At 41.3% G+C, this 17,903-nt stretch overlaps 1 protein-coding gene across 1 annotated transcript; it reads left to right on the forward strand.

Moving 5' to 3' along the window:
- The first annotated feature begins 1,676 nt into the window (after positions 1 to 1,676).
- Positions 1,677 to 14,462, forward strand: tsen54 (TSEN54 tRNA splicing endonuclease subunit). The gene is made up of 12 exons (XM_034144314.1): positions 1,677 to 1,765; positions 2,294 to 2,452; positions 3,043 to 3,106; positions 3,195 to 3,278; positions 3,370 to 3,468; positions 3,551 to 3,603; positions 5,005 to 5,112; positions 6,153 to 6,615; positions 6,938 to 7,076; positions 7,208 to 7,268; positions 9,588 to 9,701; positions 14,179 to 14,462. Exons 1-12 carry the CDS (start codon positions 1,710 to 1,712, stop codon positions 14,327 to 14,329), a joined length of 1,551 nt encoding a protein of 516 aa, XP_034000205.1. The 5' UTR covers positions 1,677 to 1,709; the 3' UTR covers positions 14,330 to 14,462.
- Positions 14,463 to 17,903: the final 3,441 nt, after the last annotated feature.

Consider the following 17,903-nt stretch of genomic DNA (forward strand, 5'->3'; position numbering starts at 1 on the left):
CGGGGTCCGTTACGCTTACCAATGACGTCACGCATTGGCTGTACGGTAACCCAAGAGGACATTTTACACGGTCAAATTCCGAATGTATTGAAACTCCAGACTCAACGTAAGAGCTTGAGTCTCTTCGGGGGGTGCTAACATTTAAACATACACTTCATTCTTTACTTTGTCCGTTATTATATGTAGAAGATATTACTTTTTTCTCCGTCATGTTGTTTCCATAGCAACAACTTCAAAATAAAAGCATCTAAATAGATTTGTGTTCTACACACCAAAATACGTTATTTGAACACCCCTCTCGATCGATTTACAAGAAAAATTAGTATGGCCCGCCCTAATACACCAACGCAGTTTTTAAAGATATACATTTTTCAACACAGAATCATTTGCCAAATTACACCATATCCAATCATTTTACGAGTCAGAAAATGCTATCTGTTCATTGCAGTTATTGTTTATTGAATTAGATTACCATGAGCTCAACATAATTATGTAGAGTACAAGTCCACAGCCAAGAAAATGTTATTTGCATATCATTTTATTTATGAATATGGAATTATGGAATTCTAACACTGGAATTTGTTATTATTTACTATAACTTTATTATATTATTCGGGTACAGCCCTACTGTACCAAAATATCCGAATATTCGTTCGTTGGAGTACTATTCGGGTTTCAATTTCGTTATTCAGATATTCGTTTTTGTTTTTTTTTCCCCGTTTTTTTTTCAAATTGAATTTATTGAAATCTCCAATATCAACGTAAGAGCTTGTGCCTCTTCGGGGGGTGCTAACACTTAACCATAAACGTTATCGTTTACTTTCTCCGTCTTTATATGTAGATATTACTTTTCTCCGTTAATCTCTGTCACGTTGTTTCCAAAGCAACAACAACTTCCTGTCAACTGCGCTAACTCTCCTTCAAAATAAAAGCATGTCCATAAATAGGACATGCCAAATTACACTTAACACATAGCCTATACAACTGCAACGAATGTAACAAACACAATGCGATATCCTTTTCAATTTCAAAGAACACAAATTGGGTTACATTATCAAATAACTATAAAACAATAATACTGTAGAATAACAAAATGAATGCCGTGAATACACTGAAATACACGTGTTGAAGCGGTTCGCTGCTGATTACTACGATTCCGTACAGCCAATCACAATGGGTGACGTCATTGGTAAGCGACGGACCCCGAACACATATGGTAGGGCGAACACATATGGTACTGACACCGGTGTGAACGCGATCTGTACTAAGTGCCCTGGGGTAATAAATGCCGGGGCACTGAGTACGGCAAAGTACTTGGTGTGAAAGCGGCTATGGCAACTGATTAACTGTACAATTAACATGAACAGTGAATGCCAGAACTGCAGGAATTTTGTGTCGAACAAGCATTTTCTTTCCAGTTCTACTTTACCACATTCTGAAAGCAAATGCTGAACTTTTGACTTTTGAAAACATGAATGCATCACTATTATAATCCAGTGATATGATATATATTATTCTGCATAAGTACTTTTAGTTTTGCATTTGCATTTTATATTACTACTTTTACTCAAGCAAAACGTGGAGCCTTATTCTGGCATCACTGGTCCTCTTTATTTCCCCAAACGTATGTGTGATTTCTTTCGATTACTGAATTTAACGGGCGTTAGGACCAGGGGACCATCACTAGCAGCGGGCTGTTACTGGTAAACATGGCCGACCAAAACAAGACAGACACTGACTTAAAGTTTTACAATGAAGTACTAAGGTATGTTATTATCGGTCATGCGAAATAGTAGTGAATTTGTTGGCGGTTGAGTAATAACTTTCGTAATATTTAGTCAAAAATTGTTTTGTCATAGTTTATTGTAGGGGCTTAAGAGTTGCCCCGTTCACATGGTCATACGGTTATTTTAACTCTCAGTTAGCTAGTTAGTGGTTCCAGGGAAACCTTAGTTGACGTGACTTTTAAAAACCCGTGAAGCGATACATTAGTGTAGAGGTGGCGAAACATCATATAAACCATATATATTTCGTATTTTCTTTTTATGATATATGAATATTGTTAAGAGCATTCTGAGGTTTATTTTTTGAAAATCACATGACATACATGACCATATCTTCCATGACATGTGACCCAGTGATTCTAAATAAATGCAGCATTGTGATAATAACCCATATAAGTCTGACACATCACTTTTAATGGATTGTATTGCTTCTTTTCTCTTGCCTTTATCTATTGATAGACAAATCAAAATGCCAGAACGTGAACGTGTTTTTTTTTTTTTAATTCCAGTCCATCTCAACTGTTTGCAGCCCGGTCCAGGAGCCACAAGATCCCGGTGAGAGGACAGAAAGACTTCTTCCCTGATGACTCAGACGAGCAAAGACAGCGGCTTGAGCAGAGTCTCAATGAGCACTGGAGCCTCATATCCGAGGAGCGAGTGGAGAAACTGTGAGTAGGCATGGCATCCGTCCAACAAACCAGGAGTAACACCGACAAAATCTGCTGTCATTGATTGTGAAAAACATATCAAACACAAAATAATAAAATTTGATTGTGGTTTCAGCTCTATAAAAAGTAACTAATGTAGTTTCTCTTGGTAGACATACTAGAAGAGAGAAGCTCTCTATTTGTCCAGTGTGATGTTTGCAATCTGCTTATTTCCTCCTACTGGCAAAGAAAAATACAAGTAATGTTAAAATAAACTACCAGTTGTTGCTGTTGAATTCATGCAAGCAGGCATAGACATTGTATAGCCCAGGTTTAATTTTGGCAATTGCATTTTTGCCTTGAAAATGATTGGAAGTGCTCTTCAATTGAGCTTATTTTCTGCATCAACTCAAAATCCAATGAAACAAATCCTATTGCGTTTTGACTTGGCAACAAGGGGCATTTTAACTTCCAGGTTATAAATGAGGTCATCCCTGGTGGCTAGAAAATCACTTTCTTTTTAAAATATTTTACTATATACTTTGCCAAAATTGTAAAGTATGTGGGTTGAGCTTCAGATGCTGCATTGAAAATAATTGTTTTAAATTTAGGGGAAACCTAGTGAAGGCCACATGGATTCCAAGTGAGAAGATCGTGGAGCTTCAGTCTCCAGCTGTGAGTATTCCTCAGTGTACATACAATATACTCACACCCCGTTACATTTTATTTTGACTGAGTCTGAAAACACTTGTTTTTTACATAGGGGAAGTTTTGGCAGACGATGGGATTTTCTGCTGGCGGCAAGCAGTTTCTCTTCCCTGAAGAGGCTCTCTACCTGATGGAGTGTGTGAGTGGCAGTTATATTTCTCCAATCGCCCCACCCTATTGTGATCTGTAAAATATGGATAACTGATTACTCTGAGTGACTGTGTGAACAGGGGAATGTGCAGGTGTTCTACCAGGAGCTGCCACTGTCCATTCAGGACGGGTATGAGAAGTTTCTGTCCTCAAGCACAGTGAGGCTCCAGGAATATCAGGTAAGAGAAAACATCCCGACAGATATTCTGAAGGAGGCCTGAACTGCGTCTAACAAAGTGTTTTTTTTTTTATATCTCTTAGGTGTTTGGGCATTTGAAGAGGCTTGGCTATTTGGTGCACAGGTTCCATCCCAGGTAACTGAATCCTCATTGACACAGGAAGGGGAAAATGTATGCCCTTTGTCAATCCTTTGCAAACCAAATTTGTTAAGATATTGAATTGAAATAACTTTAAATATTTTTTACAGTAACATGTATCCCACTACGTGAAGCCAAACTGCTACAAGCTATTTTATTTCATGTATTACCTTTTACCTTTCCATCTCTGGTTGTATAAAGTTTGTTATATCCTTTTTTTTAACTGCTGTTGCGGCTTCTTTCCTACTTCTTAGATGCATTTCAAACAGACTTGCGGTTAATCAAAATAAAATAATTCCGTCACACATTCCACAATAAAAATAGGCCTTTAAGACAGTTGCCAACAAAACAGGCAAAAAATGAAAGATAAACAAACTATATAATGTTGTACGAAGTGTAACGCTTTAAACTGTGTTTCAACGGCATCTTCCACACAGGTTCCGATATCTGTATCTTAAATGCTGGTGCCGTGGGTATTGTAGTCTTTTATAGCCCCTTGAATACACAAGTCACGAATAGGTGACAATATTAATTGAACTGGCTCTGACAATTGTTGTAAGCGACAATGTCTTTGGTACAAGATATTCTAACTAATTTGATTTAAAAGGATTATTCCTGACTTTTAAAATGTACCAATCTACTGCATTATTCTCGTTGCTTTCACTTCCATTTGTATTGCCTGTGCATATAATAACAATACAAATATAAATAAAGTCAGGCTTTGAAAAATAAGATAATTGGTTGGTTGGTCAGTCACGTTTGTGCCGACAAAAAAATAGGAAATCATTATATAAACCCATATTTAAAATTTTCAGAACACCAGAACATTTATTTGTTATGTATTCTAGTTTGAAAAAGTATACTGAGTTTGCCTTAATGTTCAGAAATGTCGAGTGGCAAACAAATGTAAAAGTACTTGCACAACAAGAACAAAGTTACACAATTAGATCAAAACAGGAAATATCACAGAAAACACAAGATCAAAACAGATCAAAAACAAAGGAAATCGGCTTATTAAAACAGTCTTCAATTACTCTATTGTCTGTGTGTGGTGTGTTGTGTGTGTGTGTTGTGTAGTGTGTGTGTGTGTGTGTGTGTGTGTGTGGTGTGTGTGTGTGTGTGTGTGTGTGTGTGTGTGTTGTGTGTGTGTGTGTGTGTGTGTGTGTGTGTGTGTGGTGTGTGTGTGTGTGTGTGTGTGTGTGTGTGTGTGTGTGTGTGTGTGTGTGTGTGTGTGTGTGTGTGTGTGTGTGTGTGTGTGTGTGTGTGTGTGTGTGTGTGTGTGTGTGTGTGTGTGTGTGTGTGTGTGTGTGTGTGTGTGTGTGTGTGTGTGTGTGTGTGTGTGTGTGTGTGTGTGTGTGTGTGTGTGTGTGTGTGTGTGTGTGTGTGTGTGTGTTACAGTTCTGAGACATCGTCCTATGCGAAGCAGCTGAACCTTCCTCAGTCACGTGACAGAGCAGGGAAACAGCTGAAGAGAAAGCGCAGCGCCAGCCCCACCGCAACATCCAGGTATCGCTTCACAATATTTATCGTTTTTTTTATCATCACTGAACTTGGGATATTGCACCCAGGGAGGAAAACTGCACTTAAAAATATAACTATAACTCTAGTCTCTTTTGTGTTTAATTCAACGTTTGATGTATTCTACCAAATAATTTGAAATTAATTTCTTTAATTCAACTAGCAATTTGTTGTAATTTAGCGTTTTGTCTTTTAACCTCTTTCCTTCTCTAATCTTGCGCTATTGTGCAGATTGATATGACTACACATAGTCCCTTGATCCTCCTTAGCAACAGTCTATTCTTGATAGCAACAGACTGTTAGCGAAAATGATCAACCTCTTGAATGTCCAAATTGACCAACCAGAATCGAGCATTCAACCAAGCCATGTAATAATGTCATAACATTGTTTTTGTGATATTGAAAAAAGTCAGTTTAAACAGAATACCAATAGAACAAAGTTTGAATTATAATTATTTGTTTTCATTGGTGCCTTTTTTTGACCGGCACTTTTATAATTTTGTCCGGAAGATTTAAACTTTAACGGACATGTTGACCGGCGGAAAAAAATTCTAACGGAAACTCTGCCGCATGGTTCCCTCGTCCCTTGGAAGAGGCGGAGAGGTGGGTGTTTTTCATCTGCTGGTGGACTACCGGGGAGATTTACAGCAGGAGCACACGCTTGCCTCGGGGAGGGAGAAAAAGAGCCAGAGCCCTGGCCCCTGCCTCTCCCCACCTCTGCTGCTAAATCCACCGCGGAGAATAAACAGAAAGGCTTATTCGCTGCTTTTGGTGTTTTTTGTGGCGGAAGTACAGCGCCACTTACAGGCCCGACATAAGTACTACAGTGTCTCCAGCTGGTCGAGCGGTCTCGTGTGGACGGACACGTTTCTGGTGCCGATTGCGTGTGGACGGAAGACTTTTTTGATATCGAATTCGGTTCGTTTTCGTTACCGTCTCCGTGTGGCTAGGGTCTAAGTGTGCTTTAATAGTAATATCGTTAATTCCAATTTTAACAAAGCTATGGCATATTTTTTTTAATGCTGCAGTCACACTGAAGCACAAGAAGAATCCACAGCTGACAGAATGGAGGAGGATACATGCGGCCAAGAAGGTCAGGAGGATAAAAAACGTCCAGAGTCCCACCTGACTATTTCTCCAGAGACTTCAAGCACCCAGACCGCCACTGCAAGTCCAGGAAACGAGGGCGGGGTCAGGACCTGGTGGATGGAGGATGATGTCGGGGAGCGATCTGATCACCAGCCCGCCTCTGCTGCCTCACGCTGGGACTTCAGCTCCATCTCCTTCCCTGACCTGGGCTCCAGCAGGGAGCGCCTCTCCAGCTGCCTGGTATCACCTGACCCCTCTCTGCTCCCTGGGGCTCTGGCAGTGGGGGTCTGTGACGTCGACCCCTGGAGGACCAGGATCAACCTGCGGGATGTCAAGATGTCCTCGAAGGAGCAGATGAGAGAAGAGGAGAAGCGAAGGCATCGCTCGGACAAGGACAGAGAGGTTTGTAGTTAGACAGCGTTCCCATGGATTGTCAAAAGTCTTAAATTAAATGAAATTAAGCCAATGAAAGCACATGTTACATGTTACATAGTGATGTCTCTATGCTGTTGAAGAAAAGTGGGGGGGAGAGAAACTTTGGGATTTCAGCCTTTACCAGACCATTTACATGCACAAAAACCTATATAACACTACAGGAAGGGGAAAAGCATAATACGGCCTCTTTAATCTGTATGAACCTCTATGTAACATGATTTCCGAAATGCAACTGTTCAACACAAATTGAGTTGGAATCTTCATTTGGAAAATCAATATGTTCCTTTAGGTCAGGCGCTGCAGTAACTGGGCGGAGTATCGGCAGCTGATGGAGAGGCGGCAGGGGAGGAGGAGTAAAGGCCGAGCGACACACCTGTGGGACGGGGAGGTCACTCCTTTACATGACCCGAGACAACCAATCCCCACTGGTGAGATCACATGGATCTAGTCTATAAATGAATTCCGAAAGAAACCCACAAATTGATCATTTGTATGTCGAATACTCATCCCATATTACCTTGAATTCTTGATGTAAACTTTGTTTTATTTTCTCTTTCAGGGGAGCTGCTAGATAAAATCAGTGTGATTAAATCTACACATTTGCTTGAGGGAGCGTCCAGGTAGGCATTGTTTCTCTTTCCTGTTATCACACTGATAGTGACAATTATTTTCCTTATCTAATGAGGAGCGAATAAACTGGAAAACAGCCCTGCCATAATAAAAACTAAATTACTCAAAGAAGACAAATGATGCTTATCTTCAGGTTCATATTAGTATTTTGTGTCTACTGTGACATGTCTCCATGCTTTAATGTTCAAAAAGGTCTTTGTTTTTCTCATACTGCTTGTGCTGCAGCACCTCTTTTCACCCTCTGTCTGAAACCAGAGCCCAGTCTGCTCTGATTGGTTAGCTGGCCGGCTCTTTTATGTAAACTAGGAATTATATTTACATTCAGCTGAGACTTACTGACAAAAATGTGCTGCTCGGGTACTCACACATACAAAGCCGTGGCAGCACATCACCCCCACCCTCATCCACCTCCACTGGCTGCCGGTCAAGTCCTGCATAACTTACAAAGTCCTCCTCCTCACCTACAAGTCCCTCCATGCCCATGCCCCCCAGTACTTATACTTACCTGGGGTCTTCAGACTCTGGCCTGCTTACCACCCCCTGCACCAACCTGCAAACCTTCGGGGACAGAGCCTTCAGTGTGGCAGCCCCAGGGGCGGACTGGGACAAAAAATCAGCCCGGGACTCTCGACCGGCCCACTTCGGTACCGCTAGTAAATACCGCTAGTAAATACCGCTAGTAAATACCGCTAGTAAATACCGCTCGTAAATACCGCTCGTAAATACCGCTCGTAAATACCGCTCGTAAATACCGCTCGTAAATACCGCTAGTAAATACCGCTAGTAAATACCGCTAGTAAATTGCCAACGGGGGGGTGCTAGTGACTTATCCGACCGCCCCACATCGTCCGACCGGCCCACTTCAGTACCGGCCCATCGGGATTCGTCCCGATGGCCAGTCCCACCCTCTGGAACGCTCTCCCTGCGGAGATCCGCAACATCCCCACGCTTGACGCCTTCAAAAGGGCCCTCAAGTCCCATCTGTTTGCCAAGGCCTTCGGCCCCTAATCTATTTGTTGTTTTTAGGGATGCTCCGATCGCCAATTTTGGGGCCGATCGCCGGAATCAGTATCGGCCGATACCGATCGCCGATCCGATCGAGTGGGCGGGGCCTATGGGGATCTTCCATTTAAAGTGATGTTTAAAACTCAGTTAATGGGGCTCATTCACTGGTGCTTCCACAAACAACAACCAACATAATTATTACATTCAAATGAAGTACATTATTCAAGTTTACATTAACTTTGGATAATAACACGGGAGAAATTAGCGGAAGCGCTCTCTTTTCCTCTCTCCCCCTCTCCCCCTCTCTCTCTCTCCTGACAGCCCGTCAGTATCTCATGCAGCTCACTGATCCAGTAATGAGTGACCCGACAGTGAAGAATAAACATATTTATAACTAGTTTAGCTAGTTCCAGAGGTAGATAAAATAGCTAAGTGTGTTAGGTCTAACTCTTAGTGTGTGTTTCGCTCCGCTCACCGGTCCGTCACAGCGGGTGGAGCTGCAGGATTTCTGCTTCACACACGTTGCATACCGCTATTTTATTGTCATTTTCGGACACCTTAAAATACTGCCAGATCGGTGAAGCCATTTTGGCGAGCTTGTTTTGCCGCGCACAGAGAAAAGTGTCATGTATTTTACGTCATCATTTTACGTCATGCGATCGGCTCTCGCGATCAGCATTTTTAGAGAGCACCGATCGGTCGGAGCATCCCTAGTTGTTTTGTCTGTCTGACTGTTTGTCTGACTGCCTTTTGTTTTTGTTATGTTTGTTTCTACTCCTGTTCTTCTCTGTAAAGCGATCTTGAGTCTCATGAAATAAATCCAAGCTATTATTATTAATTTACATCCCCTAAAAAATCTTGCACTTGATAAATAATTCATCAAATCAAATCAAATGTTATTTATATAACACTTGATCAAAAAAGTTGTTGAGTTCCGTTCTATGTGGTATTTAAAATGCAGAAACCCTTAGTAAGTAAACCCTAATGAGCTACCTGCTGTGTGTACTCATGGAGCAAACATTTAGTGCAGATTGGCATTCAATTAGTGACTTTATTGTTCATTGGGGTCAGAACACATTCACCTGAGAAAGATAAAGACTGGACTTGATGTACCTTCAACTCCTCTCTATGCTATCACAAATAATGGTTTACAAACACATAAAGACAGAGAGACAAAGGAGCGAGATGCTGCGGCTCCTGCGTTTGTCACTGGCCTTGTAGTGCTCTTGAAAAATGATGTTTGTGTATTGTTCTGTGATGAAGAGGGCATCATTCAGGCGATGACTTTGTGTTTGTCCGCTCAGGTTACAAGCATCAGACGAGTGGAGGATTAGTTTCAATGTTTATCAGCCTGACACGGTGGCTGACTTCAAGAAGAGCAACCCGGGGAAACCTTACACACGGATGTGTGTGTGCAGGTAAGCAATCACAACAACTGCTCGTGTTTACACAAGATGGGCTGACGGGAAACAACAGACCTGTGACTCAAATTAAATAAGTTGTATAGGGCTGAAGATATAGGCCCTTTTGTGTCCTAAAGCTCAGTCACAATACCTGACATCGACACCAATAACAGTGATTTCCACCTCCTACCTCCTCCTACAATTCTCCATGTTCAATACCACGGTTAGAAAAAAACGGGACAAAAAGTCCAATAAACATACTTTATTTCAATTGCATATTGTTTTTTGTTAGGAAGTGTAGCAGGTCATATTACCTTTCTGATATCTATTTTACAAAACGATAGGTAACGTATTGTAACCCTAGTTCTATAAGCTGAGGCGGAGCCCTCTACTAGACTCTATGGGTACTACTCTCAACAATGATACGCGAGCGTTCACACACTGAAGTTGTATAAACGTAGCCGGCCAATCGGGGCGAGCCTACCTGAATGCGTGCGCAGGCCCACAGTATATAAGGCGGCTACGCCTCCTGACTGTCATCCTACACCCTCTTCAGCGAGCAGCATAGGAAAGACAGGGCCCCTAGGTAGAGGGCTCCGCCTGTGCTTATAGAACTAGGGTTACAATACGTAACCTATCGTTAATACCTATCGTTAATACTCTGCCAGGTATTATTTTTTCATTAATGAATTACTAAATAAACAAATGCCTTGATGATTTTATAGATTTTTTAAATGATCACATTGCTTCCTGCTTCTGTTTCACTGAGTACCAACGGCTTCTTCTGCTGTTCCCATTAGTGTTTATTCATGATTCATGAATCCAAAGTTTAGTGCTCAACATCAGCGGTTTTCAAAGTGTGAGGCGCGCCTCCCCTGGGGGGCGCCAGAGAGCTTCAGGGGAGAAAAAAAGAACGAGAAAAAGATGAATAAAGTGACACTTGCCCACTTTTGGCTGTCTGTGGAGACCGAGTTCCCCCACCTCGCCAAAAAGGCTGTAAAAGTGCTCATTCCCTTCACCTCCACCTACCTGTGTGAGTGGGGGTTTTCCGCATTGACTTTGATCAAAGGCAAGTACCGGTCAAGGCTGCAGCCAGAGGATGATCTGCGTTTATTCCTGTGAGCATCAAAGACGCAGACTCATTGTTCCCACTAAAGTAGGGGTGAGTGTAATAAGGAGGCAAAGTTGACGTTCAGAGTGTTGCCGGGAGCATATAAGCATATATATATCCACGATGTTGAAAATGTTAAAAATGTTAAAAGAAAATATGTGTTGAGAACACCGTGCGAAAATATACGGGTCGTGCTGCAGCTAGATTTGCCTGTCCTCTGTAAGAAGGTGTCGGCGACTGACATGCAAGGAAGAACGGCTGTCCACAGGCTGTTCCAACTTTAACAACTTTATGAACTTCCAGGGTAGTGAGTTGAACATGCAATTGTAATTGGGTGTGTGGTATATTTTCATGCACGGACACGCATGTTCCACAACACACAAACTGAACAACACTCAATTGTCCGATCGCTACCAGTGTCCTTGCGATCTTGTTCTAACAAGTGCACGTTACTGATGCAATATGGTTGAGACCATTCGGGCTTATTCTAGAGGGGTGCAAGGAATAGTCCAAGTAGTGGGGGAGTTTTATACAATATGTTTAAAACATAAAGATACAAAGGTTTAAAAAAGTTATTGTTTAATGTTTTAAGGAGGTGACGCTACTCAGCCAATCAAATCGGTGCAGTCAGTGAGTCAGCACGATAGATTCAAACACACACAGAGACGAGACAAGAGGAGAGAAACAGTCGGAGTAATTTCAGAAGGTAGACAGCGAAAACAGAGCATTTAATGACATTTTCTCTTACTGGACCTCTTTGAAATGCAATTGAATACTCCTGCATTATAGCAACAATAATAATAATAACTAGAGGATTCCTGAAGAAATTGCTAGTGGGAATGCTTTATGCTGAAAATCTGACGCTAAACTGCTATGCTGAAATGTAATGTGTAAGAAGAAAGTGAAGAATTTAGATTGAAATGATACATGAACACTGGGGGCTTGAATGTGTGATGAGAGAAGAAAAGAAAGTAAAAAGGCTTGGAAAAGCAGCAGAATATTTGAACTGCAAACTTTTGAACTAACTTGATGGCGAATGATCTGTCGCCATGCCAACGGCATTTGATGACAACCCATAATACGGTTAGATGAGTTGATGGCTGCATCGTTACCAAACCTGTGAAGTTTTGGGCCGTTTGGAGCATTTTCACTGAAGTTATGAGAAAACCGTGTTTCATGGCGAGCATTGTGTTACCATGGCAACGGCATTTGAAGAAACCCCATAATTGACGTAGAGCTGTTGAGGGCTGGACCGGTGATATACAAGCGAAGTTTGAGGGACGATCGGACCTTGTCCATTGGACTTACAGCGACATCGTGCTTCATGGCGAGTGGTCTGTCGCCATGGCAACGGCATTTGATGACACCCCATAATACGGTTAGATGCGTTGATGGCTGCATCGTTACCAAACCTGTGAAGTTTTGGGCCGTTTGGAACATTGTGTGTGAGAGAGAGAGAGAGAGAGAGAGAGAGAGAGTGTGTGTGTGTGTCTGTGTGTGGTAGAGAGAGAGAGAGTGGGTGTTTCTCAATCGCGAGTAAAGCTGCTTCAGAGCCACTATTTCAAGCATACTACGTCATCGAGTGCCGCCGAAGTACTGTTCCAATCTCCAGCATACTTGGAAATCTACCGAGCCCGGCGTACTCCGTTTGGAGAAATATCGAGGCTGCACATGAGTAGACTCCGCGGTCTTAAAATCTCCACAATGCTTTGCGCACGGACCAATTTCCCCAAATCTGTGGCGGAAGATGTAAGGCGGGGCTTCTCATATGACGCACACCTGCACACTTGCTAGCCTGTTCCACTCTTTGTTTTCCGAATGGCAGGAAGTATTCTTGCCTCGCTTCTGAAGCAAGAGACATGTGCTACCAAGCAAGCGTACTCGCGATTGAGAAACACCCACAGTGTGTATGAAATGAACAGTTAGAACTGACTGCTGTCAGTTGGAGTGATGACATCATCGTGTTCCATTACACAGGTGTTTATAGTTGAGCTAACGAGCTCTGTAGAGATCAAAGGTTTGCATTGTTCTGAATGAGAGATGAACCTCTTACATGTGAATGAACAGTTAGAACTGACTGCTGTCAGTTGGAGTGATGACATCATCGTGTTCCATTACACAGGTGAGATAAACCTCTTACATGTGAACGTTTTGTGGAAGAACGATAACAGATATCTGTGAAATTTCAATTTTGTGTACTTTTTTGGCAGTTTAACTAAAGGTGTGCGGCTGCTGCTGTGAGGAAATATCTGCCTGAAATTACAATGGGCTTTAATGGAGACATGTTGAACGTTTTTGTCACTTCATGCCCTCAAGAGGCATTTTGTTTAATTATTTTTGCTTAATTATTTGTCATTTTTCAAGCTACGAGATGTTTTCCTACGTTTGTCATGAAAAATTATGTCTCAAGAATGTAGGGTTTGGGAATTATGGCAGTTTAAAAAAAATAATATGAAGGCACATTTCAAGAATTCCCACACTCTAGCTGTGACATCACGCACTCTAGTTAATGTTAAAATCTGAAGAAAACCTCTTTAACAAGGTTTGAACAATGTTTAATATCTCTAAAAGTAAGAATCAGATTTAAAAGTTGTGTTACACGAATAATGTCAGAAAGATGTGTAACATTTTAAAGTTGGAATGAGGTTTCTGAGTGAAAGTATGAATGAACAGTTAGCAGTTGAAGTCGCATGAAGATTTGTTGAAGTCTGAAGAATGTCTCCATTGACTTCCATGTTAAAAATTGGATGAATTATGGGATGTATCTCTGGAATTATGAAAGTTATGAATGATAAAAGTAATAGCCTGCGATTCCCGACCGAGCTGAACGTTTTGATGTTTGAACGGAGTTTCTGCGATGTTGAATGTGGGAGGAGAAGAGGGCCAAAATAATTGGATGGAATAATAATAAGAATTTTGTCCGTAGCATAACATATAGTTGGAATGCTGTATCAGCATTCCCACTAAATAATAATAATAGCAATAATAATTGGGAGGGGGGGCGCGGCTGTTCTTATGTTCTCTGAGGGGAGGCTCACCTTCCCACACTTTGAAAACCCCTGCTCTACATAAATATAAAATTAATAGTTTATTTGTAATCAATCAGATCAAGCATTCAACTAAGTTGTGTAATAATGACTGCTAACAGCTTACTGCTAACATTAACTAGCTGTACTTTTGCTATTTTAAATCAGATGTTTGTTGTTTGCAATGTATCAATTATACTAGGAGACTGTGATCTTTACCAACTGAGTATCTAAATCATCATTTATCGAAAGAGAATAAGAGAAGGGCGCTGACAGCACACAGCTGTATTTGGATATAGTACGTCGGCCTGTGTCTTTAACAAAATCATTTGAGTCTCTCATTGTTGTGTCTCAGCTTCGACGGCCCTGTGCCCGACCTGCGAGCCATCAAGCAGCTGGCCTTCCAGAGTGGAGACGTCCTGGTGGTGTTTGCTGTGGTGGACTGCGGAGACATCTCCTTCTACACCTTCAAAGACTTCGAGCTGCCCACTGACGTGTTCCCCTGAGATATCACTGCTCTTTAACATCACTGTAAAATAGAGCAACACACACAAATTCATCTGCATTAGCTGGACATGCAAGGAAAATGAATTCAATGGTTGATTTTTACTGACGAAAATATAAAGCTTGAAAGTGTTATTTTTGTGTCTGGCTAGTCATTTCAGATTCTCTGTCCTATTCCGAAAATACCTCCATGTGGTGCCAAAGTTGAATTTTTGTTACACATTCTTTCGGGTTTTCACTTTTGTTAAAGAGAACTTTAGGGATGACGTTTTTTTGTAGACCGACCCGGAAATTAGCATTGCAAGGGCTCCCTCGACAAATGTGGTGAAAATTCTTATATTAACTAGTCAAAGAGATGTCTTTCTGGTACTTTAATCTTTTGCAAAAGAGGCAAACAACATGAAGAGCAATGTCTCCACAGCCGAGTGCAACTACTCAAACTGAAGAGAGAGCTTTTCTACAGTTACAATGAATACATGCTTAGTCATGAGATAACTGAGCCATGACTCTATCAGAGTACAAGAGACCCATGACCAGATCACTGATCCCCCACTGTGTGGTCACACCTTCCTGAGTGCTGAGATCTACTGTCTCTTGACATGTAAGGCTGACAGAATTGTATTATTTATATGTTAAATAACATCATAGCATTAAATGGTCTGATAATCATAATTTCCATTACATAGCAATGGGATTTCCCCTTTGGTTTTCGGAATATTGCAGAAAATAAACTTTGTGGCCAACACAGGTTTATGATACTTACACTTTTTGTTCAGCAGGAAAATCTACATATTAACACCACTTTGGCAAATCAGCATAAATGCAACGCTAACGTTAGGCTATAAACAAACTACACCACATTCACATGACTTCACGTCACCACCGCTAAGCTAAAGGAGGACTCGTGATGGCGTTTAGCAATTTGTTTAGTCACTTGTTAGCAACCGATGTTTTTAATGACACATAGAAGCTTCAGCCATTCATGAGTGGGTTATTTACTGAAGTATTTTATGTCGTTTAACAAAGTCTCGTCACTTGTGTTTACCAAATCCAGTCACATACAGTAAACAAGATAATACACTGGCAATAACAAAAACAAACAGGCTGCTACTAAAGTCTGAGGATGGTTGTTGTTGTAGGAAAGTTTTGCGAACAGAAATATTGTTTTTGTTCAATATTCTGCATTCATAAAGGGGCTCCATTATGTTTTTTTTTGTGTTTACCCTTTCCTGTAGTGTCTTATACAGGGTTTGTTTTGCATGTAAATGGTCTGCAAAGGCTAAATCCCAAAGTTCCCTCCAGAGTGAGTTCCTCACCCACACTAATAGATGTTTTAGTGAGACCTGTGAAGACACCATTACAGTAGTCGAGTCTACTGAAGATAAAAGCATGGACAAGTTTATCTAAATCCTGCTGTGACATTAGTCCTTTAGTCCTATATTTGTCTTAATGTGATAGTAGGGTGACTTAGTAATTGTTTTAATGTGACTATTGAAATTCAGGTCAGAGTCCATGACTACACCTAGATTTCTGGCTTTTTCTGTTGTTTAAAACATTGCAGACGCAGACTCAAGCTCAGCGCTGACTTTTAATTGTTCCTCCTTGTTTCCAGAAACAATGACCTCAGTTGTATCTATGTTTAATTTAAGAAAGTTCTGACACATCCAGTCATTGATTTGTTCAGTGCATTTTCTCCTGATAATATGGTTATGTAAATGTGTGTGTCGTCTGCATAGCTATGGTAACTTGTTTTATTTTTCGTCATTATCTGAGCCAGTGGTAGCATGTAGATGTTAAAGAGAATAGGCCCCAGGATGGAGCCTTGAGGAACCCCACATGTCATATTGGTCAACTCAGATGTGTAGTTACCTATAGAACAAGATTAAAAGTCAACTTTGCTCAAGCGGAAATAAAACATTTAGTTTAAAGGGCCCATGTCATGGCCATTTCCACTGATCATAATTACATTGTTGAGGTATACTAAAATAGATTTATACTGTGCAATTTTCCAAACTCACATTGGTTTCGCATACAGCATCTCTGTCAAGCATGTGTATTCAGCAGTATTCACTTTCTCCACTAAACGACTCGTTGGAGCTCTTGCCCCCCCCTCCCTGTGAGCCTAGTGTGCTCCGATTGGTCAGCTCGGCCACTCGTTCTGATTAGTCAACCACCAGAGAGGCTGCGCCCATGTCAGTGCTTTTCCCGGCTGCTCTCAGCGTAACATCAGTCTTATCATGGCGTCGGTACAGCGGTATATTTTATATACATATATATTTTTAACTGTTGTTATAGAAGAGTGTGACGGCCCCAGGGCCTTTGTCTTACGATGGGGTGGAGCTGAAGAGGCTAATCAGCACGATCACGGACACCTCCGGACACAGTCTCTCTCCAAAGCGGCTGCAGGAAGACTAACTCTGCGATCCTCTCAACCACCTGTCTCTGCATTTACCACAATAAATGTGCCGTGGTTTTGTAAACTCGTGTATGTCTCCTTGTCTTTCCGTTGTGGATTACGAGCTACTCTCATAACAAAGAGTAAGTTATTTTTACCCGTTATAAACTACTACTGTTTGATGAGAAATCAAATCATGGTTTGCTATATATGAATTCAGGGAAGAAAGGATAGGCCTACTAAGTATTTCCATTAAACTTTATTTTTAGAAATGTACAAAATGAACATAAATATACATATATATACACGGTATATCATCCATTCCTCCTCCTCGCATCTTGCCTGCGCACAGTCGGTGCGGTGCCTTTTAGCACCCTCAGTAGTAGTAGAATCCCTTCCCCGTCATGGATTGTCCGCCAGGATCTGGCTGGACGAAATCAAATGCAAATCACAAAATATTAGAGAAACTTAGTTGTTTTAGACTCGTTAGTAGTAGTTGTGTAATGAACAGCTTGCCTGCTAATATGCTAACCTAGCTTTGTTTACCTTGGTAGCTAACACGATATGAACGTTAGCTTGGAGGAAAGGCAACTATAATGCAGTGTAATAAAACTACTATGAACAAAAGCTAGTGGTTCATATTAGGCTAGCAATAACGTGTTTATAATTGCAATCGTATACGGGTATTCTGCTACGTTCGGTCATACAATGTAACTTGCATGAATACATTGTTTTGCGCTAGCATACAGCTAGCCTCGTTAGCTACATGCAGTATATGTACGGTCACAATGTACGGTAAATCACAGTACAGTATACTGTATGAGTATTCCGTGTGTGTGACTGCAGACATTCTCCTGCCATGACAAACATGTAAGGCCATCTGCTGACATTGTAGTTGATATATTTAAACGCTAGCAACGTAGCATCACAAAAATGTTTTTCTGACCAAAACTAGCTCTAGCTCCGTGTGTTAGATCGCTACGCCAGCTATAATGTAATTACGTTTCGCGACTGACCGGCAAATCACCCGGAGTATACTGTCAATAGGTATTTTGTGTGTGAATGCAGACATTCTCCTGCTATGAGATACATGTATGCAAGGCCATCTGCTGATATTAGAGTTGATATATGGAAACTCTAGCAACTTAGTTAGCACAGTTAGCACTGTGTCAATGGCTTAG

Source organism: Trematomus bernacchii, unplaced genomic scaffold (genome assembly GCF_902827165.1).
Source record: "Trematomus bernacchii unplaced genomic scaffold, fTreBer1.1, whole genome shotgun sequence".
In the NCBI taxonomy this organism is placed as follows: domain Eukaryota; kingdom Metazoa; phylum Chordata; class Actinopteri; order Perciformes; family Nototheniidae; genus Trematomus; species Trematomus bernacchii.